Genomic DNA, 21,396 nt, shown 5'->3' on the forward strand with positions numbered 1-21,396 from the left:
TAATGCATTAGCCACAGCTTACTGAGCACTAAATTATGCACTTATTCTGAATGTGTGTATGCATTAGTACAGCAACCTGAATGTTACAGAGCCTGTCAGGTGGACAAGATTACACACAAGCTAATATGAAAGCATTTCAAAAGACAGTGTAAATGGAATTTCTTTAAATGCTTTTGCATGTTTTATAGTATATTCTTTCAGCCCGTGAGTAATTTGCAGTAATATGCTGAAGGATTTCCATGAGACAATTATGTCAGACTTAACATGCATAAAATAAGAACGTTCATGAGGTTCGTAAGGTTTAGGTTGGTTTTTTTCTACTTTGTAGCTGTCTCTGCTTCCTAAGCTCATGTGATTCAATGTTAGGGAGAGCTACTGAAGCCCATCACTATCAGAGCAATCACACACATAAGGAAATCACTGTTAAGACTGACATTTAGTCCTGACTGCTTTATGCTCCTTATCTCACACAGAACTGTAGTATCCAAGTGTGTCCTTAAGCTCCTTTCTAGTCTGTAATTATTCTTTTAGCTGTAGTGTGTAACATCAGAGTAAGACTATCTTTAGTTCTCCAAGTCATGTTTTAAACACAGACCTTAACCTCGCTTTTCACTTCATGTGATGCCCACATATTGAAGGAGAATTCAGGTTGCACATTTGAGTGTGTCACTTGCAGCAGCTGTGAGTTTCCTATGGTGAATTTTCATTCTCTGCCAGTGTGTGACCTAAAACTGTGCAGAGAATCCATGCCAAAACTGCACAGATTCAGTGAAGTGGGAGCACATGGCGAAAATGTTGAAGTGTGAACTTGCATGTGGAATGGAGGAACCATCCTTTACATGGACTAGTGAAGTCCCTCCTGTGTGCATGTGTGCCCTTACCTGCTTTCCTCCTCAGCTCACTACCCTGTGAGGTTAATGTGTCTATCATACAGACAAGGACATTAAAAAGAACTGTTCTTATATACCCTCCACTTCTGGGTTATCACATATGCCTGGTATGTGGCAGTGAATTTGACTTTTAAAAATAAAACCCCAAACCGTTGTTCCTTTCTAAATATTATGAAAACCTCATTTGCCACACCTATTTTTTTATTTCACAGTTAATGTAAATTATATGGAACATTTAAAAAAAAATTAAAAAATCTAATTGTACCTTTTCCTGAATCTTCTTCCCTTCTCTCAAGGTTACAAGAACATTACTAGTGCTTTTTGCCTGCATTTTGCTCAGTTCTTTTTGACTCCTGCTTATCACTGAGTGAATATTTTCATTTGACTCTTTTAGGATGTGATTATTTTGTCCTGAATGTTAATATTACTACAAGTCCATTTTTTTATAGATGAAATCAGGGTTGTTTTTTTCCCTCCACATAACACTTCATATTTACTTCATATTCTGTGTTTATTTACATACATCTTAGGTCTTAAATCTAGGCAAAAAGCTGTATGAGCTGAAATGTGTAAGAAAGAAGGAAATAAAATGATGCAATCAGCCCATAGCCATAAATCTTTGGCTTTTAAGACCGACTATGTGATGTAAGACTTTTTTAATGTTTTGAAAGACAGGATAATTAAAGACATGGAAGTAAAGGATGTAACATAATTTGTCATTTGTGTTGAATATATTAATTAAGCAATTTAGTAGAACTGAGTGTGCTATGGACTGGTAGCGTTTGTCCTTTACATTAGATTTCACAACAGACAAGTAGTTATTGAGGACCTTGAGTCACAGCAGTGAGAGGGCTCTCCTTGGCAGTAAATACCATTAAAAGGTTTGTTGGGAATCCAGCAAAATGACACAGAGAATGACAGTCGTTTATGAGAGACATAACAGTAGCTGGTAGGTCCTATAAAGGGGTCTTTTTGTTAATCCTGCTGGTTCTTAGGATTTTGAATCTTTTTGCCTAATCTTGGATATAATGTTAACTCTTTCCGTTTCTATATTTGAAGATTTGCTCTTACCACATCTTTGGTACATTTTGTTTCTACTAGCTAGTTACAACCTAGTTTGTATTTTATTCTCATTAGACGTACTCTTTAATAGTTCCACGTTTTCCCTTTTTTCGTCCCTGAAAGCCTAAAGAATGACATGGGATTGTCTCATTATTTGTCTTTTCAGATCCTAAGACTGCCATAAGCCACCATTCTTATGCATGAAAAATGCAAAGGGGCTCCTCAGAGGAGGTGATTTCAGTAAAGACATAGTAGGATCCTCATATTCCCTGGCAATACTGAACACACTTCTATACTCAACCCCCCCCCGCACACTGGAGCGTCTGTGGAGAAGAGGGATTAACATGTTCCAGGGAATGAGAGGAGCCTTTTAGGAGAGGATGGTAGGAAAATCTGCCTGTGAGAAATAAAGACAGAGTGTGATGCGTGTTTTGTGCTCCTTAACTCACTGGGGAAGAGGAATGAAAAAAGGATTTAATCTCAAGTGAGGTTCTGGGAGTAAAAAGATGAATAAACATACCTGTTTGTGTATGCTGCAGCTCAACAAGTGTAGGAAGAAATTGTTAAGATGGAGCACTTGCCTGGCGCTGATGGTGCTGGTTTGTGCTTTGGCTGCAGTGCTGAAGGAAGGCTGAACTGGGTTAATCCATGGTATCAGAAAAAGAGGTCAGTGGGGAAAAAAGGAAATAGGTCATTCACAGGTAGGTTCTCATGGAGAATACTTAATTTTATTAAGTAACTGTAACTCAACAGTTCAGCTTGTTTTTATTACCTGTGCCAGCTTCATCTTGTATGCTGGGTTTATTTTTTGACCCCTCCTCCAAAGCATCTGTTGTAGATGAGAGATCCTATGTGTTGTTCCTAAGCAGCGACAATTTTTTCCAGCTTTGCTTGTTTGTTGATGGTAGTGGGAGGTGATTTAGTGTCCCTCTGTCTGCCCAGTAGTCCTACCTGCCACTGCTTGAGCTGCATGTGCTATGACACACCACCAGCCACTCAGTTGGCAGCCAATTGGGCTTCTCCTTCAGCTGAAACAGCCTGGGTGGAAAAAGGAGACGACAATTTTGGTTATAAATGCTCTTTCCTTTTTCTCCTGTGCTGGATTTTGGCTCTGGTACTGGGGGTGTCATCCACCTCCCCCAGCAACCAGCATGGCAGGAGTATTTAGTGGACAGCTTCTACAAGGCCTCAGCTAGTGTAAGCCTATGCTGGGAAGGAAGAGAATTTATATTCTCTGTGGGATATTTAGTTTCATCTCATATAATGGGAGGTGGTATCTTCAAATGTAGAACACTTTTAATTTTTTTTAATCCTATTTAAAATCTTTGCCTTAGTTTGTGACTCCTATTATGTTGGCTAATTTCTGTCCTTAAAGAGAATTCATATTAATTGAATTTATACTAAAGTTGCTGCATTATAATCAAAACACCCTCTCCCTCTTTCACTCACTTAAGAGAAATTATTCAGAAATGTTTAAATAGGTCTTGTTTATTTCATTCCTTAATTTGCTGCATCTCCTACTCTTTTACTAAAAAATCCTACTTAGGACTTCTTTTGTGCTAAGTAATCTTAATCAGCTTTCTCCCACAGCAGCCCCAATAACAGCTGATCCTGGTGCACTTCCCTGATAATTTGTTTCAGTATGTTTTGCCTCATTAGTCCATAATGTAATTGCCTACTTTGTGTTTACAACAATGTTGTTTACTTTGGGTCTGTTCATATTTGATGAACATGTCTTCTATTAGTGTTGCTTTAAAGATGTCTTCTTTTAGTAATGGGTTTGTGGAGTGGGCTAGCTTTAAAAGAAAAACGAAAAACCCAGAACTTTTTAATAACAAAATAAGGAATCTTTGATTTTGTGTGCCCTCATCATTGAAACCTGGATAAAGTGAAGAAACCCTCTGCTCAACTGTGTGACAGTTGTGATGGCTACACAATAACATGGTCTGAGGATGTGAGTGAATCTGTCACCATGATGCCAGGGGTCTTACTGTAACCCCTCTCATCCCTTTCCTCTGTCAGGATGTCTGATGGAGTTGTCAGGGCCTTGGCCTGAGATTGCAGCTTCTTCTTCTTGCAAATCCTCGTCTCTCTCGGCAGGCTCTCAGTAATAAGTTTCGGAGTAACTCCAGCTTTCCAAACCCTTAAATTTAAAACCAAACCACACTACTTTTCATAGCATTTGTAAATAAGTTTGCTGTTTTCTTCAAGTGTGGGAGAAGTGGCATGAGGCTGGGATGCCTGGTAGATCCTGTGCCCCTTTCAAGTCTGCTCCCATAATGATGTGATTAACTGTGCAGAGACCATGGTTTGTACAAGGGGTAAAACATCTGCCCAATTCCTGATGAAGATGGCTAAATGTACATTTTTAAGTTTTTCTGTTTTCTTTTCCACTCTATTGTTGGAGATAATGTACCACACAGTGACTCAGGCTTTCTTCTTGTAATAATATTTCTTACTGATGGGGGGAAAAACAGCTTCAAATTATTCCACATATCAATGGTTGCATGCATCAAAAACAAGCTAAAAATGCTAATGGCCTCAATCCATGAATATCCAGAAGGCATAAAGCTTTTGTAGTATAAATATATCATATAATGAAAATATTGAAAGGAAGTGCATTTCCATGAAATTCATCTATCAGAATGTTATTTTTAATAGATGAATTCATTGCTTTACCCAGAGGTATTTTTCTTTCCAGTCTTCTTCCAGACATAGAGCCTTCCTGCGCTCTCTTTGGGTTACAAACAAAACAGCATTTGTGTCGGTTCTCCCCATACTTGTAGCAGTGAATTGCTGTAAAGCATGAATTTAACCTCCCTAATTCTGTCTTTACCTTAAAAGTACCTAAAAAGTTCCACTTAATAGAAGGTTCTTTCATTGTACTTATTTTTGTGAGTCTAAAAGAAAAGGTCGATCCACTTCTAGTAACTCGATTGTGAATAATCAGAAGTGGTTCTTGACAAATCTGGTATCAGTTCCGTCTGAGGGATAATAAATCTCCTGATGTATAATGTGGTTACATCCATTTTTTTTGTTCCTATACCTTTTTCTGGGCAAGCAACTTGCATCATACATTGGTGTAGATGCTCCAGAATGGGAGTTATTTCCTTCCTAATTGTTGCCATGTAGTGACCCTAATTTCAATGGCACTTGAAAAGTGCTCTGAAGTCCTCCAGTGGAAGGATCTCTTTCATTTGCTTCCAGTAGTTCCCACAGTGAGCTAATCGCTACATAAACCTATTTGTCTTCCAAATTAGCAGGATTTGAACGATCCACTTCTTTCAGTGAATGAAGTTGTCAGGCATGTGAAAGAAATACCAGCCATCCATTTCTGTAAAACATTAACTTCTTTATCCAGAATTCCTTTTTGCATTAATTGTTAGGATCAGCAGTTCATCTACTAAACTGTTCCATACTAAAAGCACACTACAGCACTGTCTTGGGGCAGCAGCAGACTGGCACTCTCGGTGACTTTATCGCTCCTAACACTTTGCCCAACAGTGGCAAAACTGAATTATTATTTATTTTCATTGCTTTTATATAGAAGTTTGAATAGTGACTAAGTTGTCAATTCTAATGGCAGCTAATGGGAAAAGCATGGTAAAAGTTTCAGGGGAAAAAACCTGCACCAAAATCACATTTTTACAAGGCTCTTGAGATGAGCTCTGCTCCCTCCTGGGACCCAGAGGAACTGGGTTTCCCAGTTAACCAGTGGTCATCATGTTTAGAGAGTCTGAGCAGCGCCCTGGGGCTGACAACCCTTCTCTTCCCATGTTGTCTGCCAAAGAAAAGGTGAAAATGCTTTTTCCACGCTGTTGATCAGTGTTAGAATACCAACTTCTCCAGTCTTAACCTTCCCAGAATAAATTCAAATTAACACATCTTAGAGCTGAGCTTTGGGGGCTTATTTTGGTGTTGTGGTTAAAATCTGTTGTGTTAAAAGTCATTTTTTGAGTTAGTAATTTTCCTCTACTGTTGCCTTTGTTTCCCCATCTGAGTACAGAAACTAATGAGATTTTCTTTCATTTAAAGTTCTTTTAAGTCCAGGCATGAGACACATAGTGGTAGAAACATTAAATGTCTGGGGTTTTTACCTAGAAAAGGTGTTTATGTAACCCACAGCTTTTAAGTAGCTTAACAAATCCAATACCTGATGTGATTGTGACCATGCATGCAAAGTTTCAAGTCATACAGGGAGAAAAAGATAAATAAAGCCCACTGTAAATGGAAGTGCTTTCCCATCTTAGCTGGGCAGTGTTATCATCAATCACTAAAACCTTCTTCCTATACAATCTCACTTTTTTTTCCATACCCAGTTGGCTCAGTGATATTGTAATTTCAGCATTTATAGCCTTCCATGATTTTCTTTGTTGCTGCCTGTTAGGATATTGCAGTAGTGACAACAGGGAGTGAATGAAACAGGTATAACCAGGTTAGTTCTGTAAAGTCTTCTGTCAGAGAAGTGATAATTAAAGTTATTTATAATGTGACTTGACAAAAAAATGGGAAAAGAGGTGACAATATAATACAATAAGTGTTTTTCTTCTCTAATTTCTATTGCTGTATTTGAACTGTCCCTTGTACTAGTTTTTTTGCAGTTCAGAGGCCAATTTAGGAACAAAAGTGATCTTTATTTCGTGTAAAAGAGGAGGGGGTGAATATGTCTGTGTATTTTTTATATATATATAGATAAATACATAATATAAATGTATAAGTTATCCATTACTGTGATGCTCTGGCAATGATATTTCACACTAGCATTTACTACCAGTCCTCAAATAATTTTTCTTCCTTTTTTTTTTTTTTTTTTAAAGGGCTCATGTCAACTGCAAGTTCAAAGTTTGGTAGAGCACACAAATTCATTAGCAAAGAGGTCAGGTGTGCAAAAACCTTGACATTTCAAAATGAGTCCTGACCTGGCTTCTGAAATGGTTAAAATAAGATATTTTGGGTAGATGTTTACTTCCCCACTTTTACTTTAAGCCAGATAGTCATCAATTATTTTGTAAGTTGAGGATGAATTTCTGGTGTAGTTTTTTCCAATATTCTCTTTCATGGTTGTGATTAAGAAGCCTTCTACTCCTGTGTTATTTTCTGTCATTTGAGCTCAATAGCTTTCTGCTTTTTGATACATGAAAATAATTAAATTATGATTGAATAAATAACGCATCTGAAAACAGCAGAGCTGGATAAATAACAGATGAACATTACCCTGCTACTGTAATGAGATTGAAAAATATTTTTCCATCTGGGTAAGGTCGTGAGCTGAAGTTATCTTTTTAGCCATTTTCTCAGGAAAGAGAAATCTTGTTATGCAGAATGAAACTGGAATAGTGACAGGAAAAAAATGCAGTTGCTCTTTGCACCTTTTTGGTAGCAGAAACAAGAAGAAAATTAGGGAGTAACAGAAACAAACCTGTCTTGGTCTTGGAGTAATTTTTAGCACTGATGGTGTACAAGAGGAGACTCATGGGCTGTGAGACCAAAATGTAGCACAGTGCTGATAAGATGTTGTAACAAACAGCAAAAAAACCCGCCAGTACTGCTGTGTTCATATTTCTCTGTCAGATGGAGAGGCTGCTACATGCATCTCCCAGAGCAGCAGCTTAGTAAACGCTCTGAATTGGGTTTTGAATCTCTCATCCCTGCCTCTCTAGGGAAATGAGTTAAGGTTGTGCAGAGGAACCATGCAAATAATCTTTTTCTTAGGAAAAAGTAGCTTAATTCAAGCCAGTATTGAAAAAGAGATAAAATAGGGCTTAGGCTGTTATCATATGCAGAGTTATTGGAGGTAGTAGTCTGTATATTGATGGCAATTTAGTCTGAAAATAGTGTTTATTAACTCAAATGTGTTAGACTTGAAAAATTAGGCAATATGAAGATAAGAGATGTTCTACCCTGGATGATGATGTCAGGCTTGGTAAATGCCAAAAATGCAGATGGAAAGACCACGGGAAAAATCCATGGGAACAGACAGCACACCAGGCAGGGCAAGGCTGGAGAGACAGGAGCCAGGAGAACACCAAGACAAGAGACCTATAGAGAGACATAATTGGCTTGCTCTTTCTAAGAAAAAAAAAACCAAAAAACCAACAAAACAAAGGCAGAAAAATATACAGAATTAAAATTTTGGATTAAGATACTACTTTCTCCCTTGAGATCTGCGAAGTAAAAATAACATCTGTTTCTCCCTCGAGTATGAACGTCGATTATAGATCTTTATTGAGATGGTAGAGTTTGATAGACACAATCTTAATCTGAAGTACATGATAAGAGTATGTATAATTTTCACAGTTGATAAATTGTGGGTTTTTGTGTGGTAGTTTGGGGTTTTTTTTGCAAAACTTTTCTTCTTCTATAAGATGAAGTGCCTACATCACCATAGGTGCTGCAGAACTATTGTCTTTTTTTCTGATTTAATGAGTTTTACTTGCCTTTAGGATGACTGAAGAGTAGGCATGTTTGAATTAGAACAGTAATACCACAGTGGTATCAGTGAACAGAAGTGTTAGTATGGTGCCCAAAGCTATGAAGGTTATTTTCTGATGACACCATTTTCCACATATACAGTAAATAAATCACGATTTAAACATTAAATTTACTTTGGAACAATATTTACTAAATTAAAATCTGTATATTTTGCAGTAGTTACCTCACTTGCTACTGAAATGCAGCTGTTCCTGGGGATGTGCCATAGTTCTGCAAATACCCTGGAACAGTTTAGAAGAAGTTTGAGAATAACTTCCTCTAGTGACATAAGTAGAATGAAAATACCAAAGTGCACAAGGATACCTTGGTTTGTCCAAAGTACACTGAAGAGTAATCATAGGGGATTGATGTACTGTGTCCTCCAGAAAAACTATATCAGAGCATTGTTTAGATAGTGCTTTTCATTTATTTAAAACTATTTCATTTTGGTTTAGAGAGTGTGTGTGTGTGTGCATGTGTCACAGTTTAACAAGCATTCAAAAGGCCTGACCATGCCTTGGTGATGTCCATCTGAAGCACATCATGAACAATAGTAATGAAATCTGTTCTCACTCAAAAAAATATGTAGGAGAGGATATTATATTACTTCTGTCCCACTTCAGAAGGTGTTTCCTTCAGATAATATAATAATATTATATTAATATAATAATATATATAAGAATATAATAGCACTTTTTTCCTGTATACTTTTTATAAATTTTGTTTAAAAATTTAATTTCTAATTCTCTGAGAGTTGGTAGTATCCATTTCCTTTTATTGTAGTCTAACTTGTTAATTTGATAAAGACTCTGTCGGCATTTCTCTTGCATGTTTTGTTCCTTTGTGTGCTTTAAAAAACTCCTGCTACACTGTATGTTATTCAGCCATTTGTGGCTTGAAACACTGCCTAAATGCTGGCTTATGTTTCCCCATTTTCAGGCCATAGCTTTTTATGTCTGACAACTCAAGTCTTGCAGCAGTAACACTGAGTTCCTGCTATGGTTAGAAAACACCACCCATTTGAAAATATCATCTATCGTCATTTCATTGCACAATGAATAGATCTACTTTGGAGGGTTTCAATGTCTTGTTTGACTCTCTAGCTATTCTTTAGACATGAAATTTTTATATAAATTCAAAAATACTGTTGCCTTTCCCGGCTGATTACCTTTTGGAAAAGTCAAAGTGGAAGATTTCTGGCTGACTTCCATGTGTAGGAGAGCCTTCAGAAAGTCCTTTCTGTATGTGCTCACTGTACTAATATTAAGCCAAACTTCGCAGAGACTTCACTGCTTGGAAGTACTATCTCTGTTCTGTCACCAGCCTTATCTGTTAAATCCCAATGAGTGTGAAAAACAAGAAAAATCTGGGTTTGCTTGGCTGTTTCAACAGTATGTTGAGAATGGCCAGATTGCTGGAGAAGACGATTCTCTTGGAAACCCTAACAGCCCGGCCTCCTCATCTGTAGGCACATAGAGCTCATCTGAGTGTGTAAATAAAAATAAATAATGCAGTGAAAAAATATGCAGAGTATTTTGCTGAACTGTTTCAATTTTGGATCTGCCATAACTAATTTAAATCTTCTGTTGGGATTTATGCATGCAAGGGGTCAGGTTTAAGATGTTTGTAATTTAAAGCTTTTCTGCTACTACACCTTTTCTACGTTTATATCCTATCATGGTGCCTTTTTGCTGCAAAGAAAGTCCCTTTTATTCCCTTTCCTTTCCTGATTTGAAGAGAACATTTACTTCTCCATTTATATGAGGTAATGAGACCAGAGTAGCTCGGGATTCTTTAAATCAATCTAATTGGTCTTCTTTTAGTGTATAGAATACCCTTTTTTTTGCACAGGACTTTCATTTCTTTGTTCAGTTACTCCATCTCCAACACTCAATATCTCACATGGCTTTTTAATTAAAAACCCCCAAAAAAGGGCGAGCAATTGTCATCCAAATGGCTGTGGTCTATTCTCTCTTCCAGGCTGATTCACGGAGGGCAGCTGTTAAATGGCTTGGCGGGGCCAACTGTGATGAATGCGGCACCGTTTCTTTCCACAACGTGGTTTTCTCCGGACGAACGTGCCACAGCGACAGCCATCGCCTCGCTGCTCAATTACCTGGGCTCTGCTGGCGCCTTCCTGGTGGGGCCTCTGGTGGTGCCATCTCCTAATGGGACAGCTCACCTCCTGCTGGCATCGCAGAGCAACACCGAGCACATCAAGGACCGCATCGAGGCTGTGCTGTATGCAGGTGTGGCTTAAAAATGAATATTAAAAAAATAAGAAAAAAATTAATATAAAAAATGTGCATGCTTGCTTTTGTGTGTGTTTGGTGCTTGTGAACCAGTACCCTCTAGTGGATGGTTTGCACAGGAACCAGTTTCTGACTAAGGGAAAATAGTGAGTGATAATGTATTGTACCATCAGAAGGGTTATTTTTTCCCCCTTTTGTGTAGGAAAGATTTATAAATAGCCTATTTTACAGGCTGATTCCAGAGGAGGTAATTCAGTTGTTTATATCTGCTGATTTTGGGAGAAATGTCTCCTAGGAGAGCTTACACTTTCCCTGAGGTTCCAAACTGGTTTTTGCATGTTGAATTTTCGTTAAAAATATGTGCCCATGACATATTGGGTTTTTTTCTATTGTGTCTGTAAGGATGGAAATCCAGTGGTCTTTTAGCATTAAATTCTTCCCTGCATTAAATCAGCCTTAATTTATGAATTGCATGTGCCTTTCAAATGTGATTAGACTATTAGTATTTAAGAATGTAACATTGAAATTAAAATGCAATAGATTTTATTTTTAGCTAAAACCACATCATTCATATTGGTGAGCAATTTCAATGAAGTGGCAACAGTTCAGTGGAAAAAAACACTGATATAAAATTCACCTGATATAACTTGGATTTTATGTCCTTGCTCTTTTTCTTGCAATGGCTTCTCCAGCTCTTTGTGTCACTTACAAAACTCAGCAGCAAACTTTAAGGAAAATGAATTGGTTAAGTGGTTTAGGAGCCTATGTTCTGATTCTTAGTGGATATAAATTGATATAGCATTCAGAGCAGATCAGCTCTTTACCATGTCATGATGGTTGCACATTTGATTGGGGTTTTCCCCCCTTATAATTGCAGCCTCTGAAATTCAGCCAGGAGCTAGCCCTAAGTGTTCCAGAGGTCCTAAAGTATGTATACTGTGTAGTTTATATGGAGGTTTATGGGATTGAGTTAGCTGTTTGCGATCACTTATTCCTGGACATTATTCTTGCGGAAATTTTGTCAAGTTAATATTCCTGTTGAGAGAGGGTCATATTACTGTTCATTTTAAAGAAAGTGTAATAGAAGTTGAATCACTATTTCAGCAAGTATTTTTGAGTAACCTACTTTTTACTGGACTCAGATGGAACAACAGTTAAATTTGCATTTGGTTAAGCCTTTTTCACAAGTAAATTTGGTGTTAAGACTATGAAAATCTCATGGCAGATGAAAACGGCTAATGTGAAAGAAGGAAAAATGAAAGCAAGCCAGGTTTTGTCCTGAGGAGCAATAGATAAGGGGAGGAAAACTCTAGCAGTTAGAGAAGTGCTTTAGCTCTCCCTCCTCAGATTTTCTATGGAGTGAGAAGAATTCATCTACCCGAATGAAGTACTGTTTTGCACTTGAAACCATTGGTTTGAGTCTAATAGCACTAGAAGTATTGCTTTCAGCAGCCCATTAGATTCACATTCTCTTACATTCTCTTTAGGGAGATTTTCCTAAGCATTTTCTTCAGAAACAGGGATGGATCTTGCCGCCGAGGTTGGGTGTGTCTTACCTGCTCCATGTCTTAGCATGGCTGTTTATGCCTGTCTGAGCTGACAAGGAGTTTGGGAACAACCCATAGACTTGTTTGGAATCACTGATCGCAGCATGAGGTGATTCTGCAGCAGCTCTTCATCTTCCTAGGAAATGTGTTTTGTGGGGCATCTGCACTTCTCACTTAGTATTTGAAAGTGCTTTGAGCAGAGATGTGCTTGTGTTTGTCCTATGGGGTGCATTGTTTCAGGAGCTGCAACCTCTTTAACTGTTCAGGCAATGACAAAGAGCTGATTTGTGAATGGTACTGGCCTTCGGTAAATCATAGCGATGATGGCAAAACCTCCAACTGGCTTAAAATTGACAAGAGCTGTCAAAGAGGAGGTTGTTTGGAATCCCTTGTGGGATTTCTCCTGTCTCACTTCAACCCTGTTTCCCTGGAGAACCGAAGGCACAAAGTCTGTGCTGGCTGCCTCCCCTGTGCTCCCTTGTGCCAGGGGCCTCCAGAGGTAGAAGGAGGGTTACCTCCTGGTGGGCAACTGCCTTGTGGTGATGTATAGACAGTTCTGTTCACCTGTGGGCCAAAAAATGTATGGTAGGGTACTATTTGTCCCTTAAATCAGCTGGGCAGAAAACTTGGCTCAAATTGACTTCCAAGACTACTAGCAAAGGTTCTGGAGAATGTAGCACAACAAAGACCTGGCCCAAATATTCCACTTCCCCACTTCTTTAGCAAGTGTGGCCAGGCTTGGTATGACTTCTCATTTTGGATACTGTGGGAAAGCCAGTTTCACAGGATAAGCACTCTGCATTCCTAAAGGAGTTGTGTTTATGATGGAGCTTGTTGCTTTTGTGTGAGGTAGCATTAGATAAGCAGCCTTCAAAAGTTAAATGATGTCTTTTAAAAGGCAGTAATGATGTGAATTGTTAAGTTGGGATCAGTAGTGTGCCAAGAGTGCGCAAATTTTCCAAGGACTTAACCTCAAACATGATTACGAAGCAATTGCTTATAAACCCATTCTGAAACTGCTCTGTTAACTCCAGTCTCTTCTGTGTTTTAATAAATTGCTGTTCCTTTATCTCAAATGCGGACTAAGAGCTCAGTTGAATTACCACAGCCTCTTTCTGTGTCATCTGTGTCGCTGCACATTCTGGTTCACAGCTCAAATAGTACAGATGTAGCAAATCAGGATTGAATTGTATTACCTGAATCGCACAAGGAAGCTTGAATTATTCTGGACTGCAGCCAGGGCTTTTAGCCTCGTGCTTTCCTAAATAACAATGTAAAATCATTATTTGTTAAAAAAAAAAATAAAATGTGTACATGTGTGTAAAAGGCCCTCATTCCCCCTTTACATGACAGGACAAGGTGGGGAGAAGGATTTCTTGGTTTGGGTAGGTTATTTTGTGCTATGAGTAGCCTATCTGAAGGAAAAAGGTGTTGTATCAGGGAGGCTTGTGTCTCTGTTAAACGTCTTTTTTTCTTCTTTTCTCTTTGGGGTTTACACAAGCAAGCAGCAGCATGCCTACTTCCTAGGCTAAGACGCAGGTATCTGTACACTTCGGCAGTCTCAAGTCACTGTGATGTGGTACCCAGCTTTTGTGAAGCATTCCAGGCTCACTCCTCAACAAGAGATATAAAGCTGTGTTTCTGCACACTAATTTACGCCTTGCCCAATTCTGAGTACATCGCTGCGTCCACTGTGCTCTTGAGAAGCCAGCTGCTGCTGTGGAAGAACTTTAAGTCAAGTTTTAGATTGTATTTTTCTTTATCTAGTCTGGAAGAGTAAATGATGAAGGAGATAAAGGTGTGGGTTTACAAATGAGGAAGGAATTAATCACGTAAGAAATTGGATGTGTTTGGCAGTACCTGGACTTCTGATGTAGGTGTGATACGCAAACCTAAGATGGCACTATAGACTTCTTCGATAAAGGGAGCTGCTTTAGTTTCCAAAGGGCAGTCTGCACTTTCCTTTTGTGCGTGAGGGCAAAGCTAGCTAGGCAAATTTGTTAGCCTGGAAAGTGTAGCACTGGGAAGGAAACATTGCACAGTTGCAAGGAGGTACTACAAGGACAGCATGCTGAATTTAATAATTAAAGAAAAAAAAAAAACCCAGTAAGTGTTACTATACTGCTTCTGCTGTAGCATTTGACTGCAGAAATCACGAGGCAACACATAGATGAGGCCTCAGATGGGCACCTGTTATAAAATATTGCTATGACTTAAAAAAACTATCATCATTTGTGTTCTTCAGAAAAAGATCTGGCCTTTTTCCTTATAACACTGCAGTATAACACAGTTAAATAATGAGTACCTTGGACAAAATGTACAAGTTTGTGTGATCACATTCTTGCTGGCTATACCTGTCTGCAGTCTGAAATCTTCCTTTAATATGTGGTTAAAATGCGTGTATGCATGTATAAACCTGTACGTAGACCTAGAATCAGGAGAGGCAGATAAACAGCTTTTACTAAACAGCTGTGTAGTGACAAAGCATTCTCATCCCTTTCTCAGTTCGGGGATGATCAGTTACGGACAGTTCTTTATTCACTGCTCATGGTTTCAGAAACAATGTACACAGAGACAGAAATTAATCTGTTTTCCAGAGAGCAGAGGACATAGAGTGAGGTCTAGTTAAACTGCCCTTGGCCCTCAAAACGTGCAGTTAGGCTACAGCAGGAAAAGAGACACCACATGATTCAAAATGAATCTTTTAGTATTTGATCTTGAAGAATGGCATTGTCACGTTCCCAGTATGCCTTCAAAGGAAATTTAGTGTAGACTTTTTACCCGTATACTGAATAGAAGCATTTGTTTCCTTTCTCCATCTCCAGCTGATCAATTTAGACTCTGTTATTTATTTTTCAGTTCCCTGAATTTATTTTCTTCTGGTTTAGCAGAAGACCTGGCAAAGTGCCATGTTCATATTGATTTATTAAAAAAGAGAAGAAAAAAGAAAATGAACGCAATTGAGTATCCAGCTCTGCTGGAATTTATTTGTGGTGTCAGTGAACACTTCTTTGTTATAAGATCACAGGTTCTTTTAAGATAACACACTTCAGCCATACATTTTTCTCTCCAGCAGCAAAGAATATTGTTTTCAAAGGGGATGGGAGAAATATTGAGATTTAGGACTGTGGAGAACATGATATACATTGTAAAATGCCTGTAAAACAAATTAATTAGACTGACTGTGAGTAGAGTTGTTTTTCCTCAGAATGCCTGCTCATGGGACTTACTGAGTATTTTCTGTGAAGTGCTCATCACTTTTCAAGCTCAGGTCCAAACTTCTGCTATGAAATTTTTCAAAGATTTAGAATACCTGCTGCTGAACAAGAGGAGCAGCTGCAAACAGCTGTATTCTTTCATTTTTTTCCCTTACCTATACTTTTTCTATTCTTGAGCTGTGGCTGCTCCTGCACTTTTCTCTTTGTTTTCTGTTGCCATGTAAGACTGTTTGTGTCCGAACTGCTGCCTTGCTTGACCTTTCATTTGCCTTCATTATCTTGTGCAATGAGTAATTGTCATTCCATGCCCTGGGGCTTGCCCAGTCCCATCTGTTTGAAGTCTCTAGCCTGCTGATACCTGCACTGCATTACTTCCATCGTGAGGAAATGTGCCCAAATCTTCATACTGCAGTTCTCTCTAAAGAGAAAAAGCAACAGTTTCCTTTTGCTTCACTGAGTTCCCCATGTGTGAGCCTGGTTCTCTGCGGCTCCTAACACTGGCATGGGCTGCCAGTCTCATTGATTCTCCATCTCAATTTGAAATCTTGTTTTGGGAGGAAAAAAAGAAATTCTCCTTCAAGTGACAGCATTCTGTTGTCAGGAGCATTAAGGCACTTGTGGTGGGATTTATGTCTCGGAGGCTGGCTGGTAACAGCAGTGTACCAAAATAAGTCTGTCGACGCTAACATCTGTTCTCGGTTTTGTTTTTCTTTGCCCTCTTGCTTAGAATTTGGAATGGTTTCCCTGATATTTTCCGCAGCCTTGGCCTACTTCCCCTCGCGCCCTCCATTCCCTCCCAGCGTGGCTGCGGCGAGTCAGCGGCTCAGCTACAGGAGAAGTTTTTGCAGACTCTTAAGGTAGGACCTCACTGGGTTTCCACTTCAAAGCAGATCAGCACCTAAATAAACAAAAACAAGTGTGCTTTAATCTTCTCATGGAGCAAACAAGTTGGTTTGTAGTGCTTTTAAACAAAATAAAATTAAATATTCATGTTGAGACATAAAAGGATGCTAACTGCTGAAAAGCAGACATTAAATTTTAAATCACTGGGTATATCTCAAACCTTCATGACAGAGTCCTTCAGCACCAACAGTGCTTTAGTCATTCTGTTATCACAGCTTTTTTTATACAATGCTTCTGTTACATCAGGTTATACAAGGTTGTTAACAGTGTGCTGTGAGATAACAATTAGCAACACTAGGCAAAACTAACTAATAAGCTACTTTCTTCTATGCTTATTATATGGGAATGAATTTGCAGTTTACTTGTCATTCAAAGTAAGATTATTCAACCATGGGAGCAATGAACGAACTATCTGAAACCAGGATATGATCAATTAAATCTCATTAAATGCATGTTATAATATGAAGTGGGAATAGGAAAAATGTCTCCAGATGTGTTTCGGGACAGGTTCAAAGACTAGTTAGGTTCCTTTAAGTTCTTGGGTTTAAGAAAAGAAAAACGTTACAAAGAAAATGACAACTTTGCAGCTTTTCCCACTTGGGTTCTTTTGGTAAGACACAGATCTACTTCCCCCCAGTGTTTGTAAATGTCTTGTGTAATGGAAATATCATATCAAAGGAACAGCTAAAACAACTGTAATATTAATAGTAGATAATTGTGAATGCCTGTGCCCTGTATATGATACTGCAAAGATGAACTTCCTGGGGCAAAGAACTGGTCCCATGGTACAGAGTGTGACTGACTTCACAGGGGGGCTTCAGATTCTTGTTGTAATTGTTTGTTGAGTGATGCAGGGATAGAAGCTGAATCTGCATATAAAGGACTGCTTGAAACTTGATAGTAGTGGAGCATTAGACATTCAATTATTACAGACCTATTGTGGGCCATACTTTCTATAAGTGTATTTAGAGGCAGCAAAAACAACTCATCCCTAGTTGTCATTGGTTTGGGGGTTTTCTTCCTTTTGTTTTTTGAGGCTTTTTATTTTGTTTGAGGGAGTACATAGTTGGCAAGACGCTTAATACTGAATGTTCATCCTGGAGCATGCTGGCAGTCAGGAGAAGGTGTGAGTACAGCTGACTGGTTAAGTCTGCAAAGTGACCTACTCAGGATATTAAAAAATAGCAATTCCCCTAAGGACACTTAGCACATACAGTAATGCTCTTATTCACCCAAGCTGATGTGCAGTTGGACCCTGCCTGAGGGCTGCGTTGTAAAAATGTTGCAGTTGAACAGAAATCCAAACAGCAACTGGCTCTGCAGGTGAAATATAAAATTTCTGTTGACAGTGCTCCATTTGGGAGCTTTTTAACTAGTAGATTCCATGTTAAAAGAGTTGTAAACAGTGGACCTGAGATACTGGTAAGTTGAGGATTTAAACAGCAAAGGTGGCTTACTATTCACAACCAGTGAAACTTAAGAAAACAAACTGAATCCTTAAATAATGAATGTAGTTTATAGTGTCTCCAAGAACCAAGAGGGTTTTTTTTAAGCACGGACAGGTAGATGATTATATCTCCCATCCCTCTGGTCTTTTTGCATTCTTCCATGCTACCCTTTATCAAAGACACTTCTTCATTCCTCTGTACATGAAATAATCAGCAGTTCATCATTAAACCCGCTTATCTTGAGGAGTCTTTCAGCAACAATTCATCAAAGCAACTGGGTTTTATAAAAGAAAATGGTGTCTGCCATGCTTCAGGAGAAGTCCATCATCTGGCTCATTAGGCTTCTATGCTCTGTTGCCTGCCTAATCTAGGCTTCCTAATTCTTGGCTCAGAGAGCCTTTCTTTTGGCTTAGTGGTATAGACTGAAGATAACCAGCAGATGAGTACTAAGAAATCATGATTTCCCCTTATTGCAGACTTACCCTCTGGTATAAGAACTGTGTGTAAGGCGTTTGGGATATGTGTGAGCTGGTGGGCTGACTCAACTATGCACCAAAAACACTCCTGAGCACTGAGATGTTCATCATTTCCCTCTTCTTTCCCCCAGGCTGCAGTTTTATTACTTCAAAATAAAGCAGCATAGCATAATGTTACCATTGAAGTCATTGACCTTTTTTACCTTGGACACCAAAGGGATCTATCACATCCTTTCAGATCCCACACTCCTTCATGCCTTCAGGTCTTTAGGCAGTCATCTACACAGGCTGCTTCTTGCTGAGTTTTATTATACCATCAACAGAGGTCAACCATCCCCTGTAGGCCATTTTTTGGGATTTTCTTAGGAAACTTGATTCTTCCTTCTGATTTGGAGGATTCCTGCTTCTGACAGTTATAACAATTAGCTGATCTCTGGTTATCTCCTGATATCAACTCTCTCAGCCTGCAGTGGGAGACGACAGATTAGTCATGGTTTGGGAGCGAAGCCCAAATCTTTCAACAGTCTATCACATGCTGTGACAAGTGTAGTTTGAATCTCTATTAGAAAAAGTGCAGTGCCCTTTACCAGTTTCTTGGGTGAAGCAAATACAACTTTTTTTTCCCTCAGTTCAGAATATGCCACAAACTACAATGAAAAAATCCTAATACAAGTAAATAGTTGATAAATCTTAAAATCTGCATTAAGAAAACTTGTGATTTTTGCTTTGAGGTAATTAGATACTTTTAGCCAGTTACATGCCTTTTATATTTTCAAGGAACTATGTAAGCAATTTTGAAATTTTTTAATAGGGTTTTTATGCATCATTGTTGCTTTAATGAAACTTTCATCAACATCACCATCCAGTAATGGAAGCTGCTCAGAGTGTGCCTGATGTTAATAGGCACTGTCAAAGTTATTCTGAAAATGATGACTGACTTTGATGGGGCTCCCCTCTGAACCAGTCTGTCTTACAGATTCTGGTAGCATTAGATAGGATTCTGAAAAAAAAAAATAGGAGAAAAATCAATTTGTATTCCAGCAGAATGGTTTAAGAGAGGCTAATGCTGATGTCCCGTCATCACTGATAGGATGGAAAACAGTGTGGGTTCACCAGCTGATGGTGTGACAGACAGCACATTTTTCTATTTTCAGTGGAGTAATTGCAAAATTGCAAAAACAAATACCAGTGACTGGAGCCATGAAACGCAGAGCTGCTGCTGCTGAAGATGTGTGTTTCAAACAGCTTTAGTACTTAATGTAGGCAGCACTAGCTGTTGTTGGACAAGGGGGACATCTGGGGATAGGGACCACTTTGTCACTGTCATGCACCCTTTCTCCTGGTCACCTTCCTCCTGCTGGAGACCAGGCAGAGTGGCAGCCTCTGTCACTGGAGGATGTCATGATGCAGAGCTGGTTCTCTGGCATTGGTACTGGGAGCTGGGTGTGGCACAGGGCAGCTATCCCACATGACAGTCTGTCTTGTTGCTTGAGTTGCAGACAAAAAATACACCGCAGGAAATTTTGGTCAAGTATGTTACAAAGTCCTCACTTCCTCAAAAGTAGCTCATTAATGAAGCTGAGGTTCAGATAGCCAAGTATTTTGAATATTCAGCAAGTGTTATATTGGAAAACTGCATTCTGACTTGTTCCCTCTTTGCAATCTACAACATGGCTATTAATGTCCATGCAAAATTCCTCATTTTATTTTACAGATGTTGAATTGGCTCTCACATGGATAGTATTAAATAGCATCAGATGCCAAGATGATACAAGATAGACTAGGATAAGAATATGGCATTCTGAAGAGAGAAAAAGTGTTCTCAGGAAGACGATAGCATTCAGAGAAAAATAACCAATGTGTAGAAGAGATGAAAGTTTGGGAGTTGTTTTTCTTTGCATTAAAAAATAAATCTGACACGAATGATATTGAAAATGAATGATATGTTCATGTGATGAAAATGTGTTATTCAAGAAGAGGATGTGTGAAAAAGAACAGTGCAAAAAAACACTGGCTGGTGTGCTGTGCGTGGATCATCTAGGGGAGTAAAACAGTGTAAAGCTGCAAACCTCTGAATGTTTTGGAGAGTAATCGAATTTCTTTCTCTCCCTCTTGGCTTTCATAACTGTGTGCTATCAAATTGCCACTACATGCCAAGGAACTGGTACTGATCAGGATCAATTTTACGTAAATTGTTTGAGATTGGAGGGATCCACATTTTGTGGTTACACAGATACCCCATGGGATAACTGACCTTGGAATCACCATAAAATCTCTTCACTTTAAAATATCACTGTTGCAGAGTCCAAAGTATATTTTTCTGGTTTTCATCCAAAAGTGAAACATTTTTTGAGGAAAATTTGAATGTCTCTTAGCAAAGATTTCACATTAGCTTTCAGTTATGGTGAGCGGGGGAAGTTGTTGGCTTAAACCCCTGTTTAGTTGTATATGATGAAGATGGTGACACCGTTTTGACTGTTTCACCTTCCCTGGATACTAAAGGTTGAATAATTTTAACTGGGGGGAAGAGCAAACACGTTGACTATTTAGAGCAGAGTATTATATTATATTATATTGCCTCTGGTTTTTGCCAGTTTGAATTGTCAAAATTTTCCACTCTTGCAACTGTACCTATCTTATTTCCAGAGCTCTCCCTGCTTTCACCAAAACAAAGAGAAATAAAACAGGGTTTCTTTTTGATTTATTTTTTTTAAAGTTCAGTTCAAGAGGCATGAAGCTCTGATTTTATTCTTAAAATATGCTTTTCATCATTTAAATTAGTGCTTATTATTCCTAACATACACTTTGGCTAAGGAGGTTGCCCACGCCAGTGCACGGAAGAATTGCTTGTGGAAATGAGAAGCACATGAGCCCAGCATGTTACAGAAATCTTTGAACCATGTGGAGAGACTGGCTTTTTCTATCATCACAGCACTAAGGCAGTAACATATCAGCCACTGGAAATTCAGTGGCATGGCTGGATACCTTTCTCGATTTTCGTGGCTCACTCCTCTGTCAGACCTTTGCAATTTTTTTTGATGGGCAGAATATAGAAGGTGTAATTTACTGTACTGGCTAATTTTGGTGCGATTTCTAATATAATCTGCAGCTAATTGCAATGTTCTGTCT

At 38.7% G+C, this 21,396-nt stretch overlaps 1 protein-coding gene across 1 annotated transcript in view; it reads left to right on the plus strand.

Annotated features, from left to right (window-relative positions):
- The window catches only part of SLC49A4 (solute carrier family 49 member 4), a 70,960-nt gene that overhangs the window by 22,443 nt on the left and 27,121 nt on the right, over nt 1–21,396 (plus strand). The window contains exons 3-4 of the mRNA XM_050339634.1: nt 10,404–10,672; nt 16,168–16,297. Coding sequence (XP_050195591.1) covers nt 10,404–10,672; nt 16,168–16,297 — 399 coding nt within the window. The remainder of the gene's footprint in view (nt 1–10,403; nt 10,673–16,167; nt 16,298–21,396) is intronic.

The sequence above is a fragment of the Myiozetetes cayanensis genome, unplaced genomic scaffold, assembly GCF_022539395.1.
Source record: "Myiozetetes cayanensis isolate MyiCay16 unplaced genomic scaffold, myiCay2020 scf9, whole genome shotgun sequence".
Classification (NCBI taxonomy): Eukaryota; Metazoa; Chordata; class Aves; order Passeriformes; family Tyrannidae; genus Myiozetetes; species Myiozetetes cayanensis.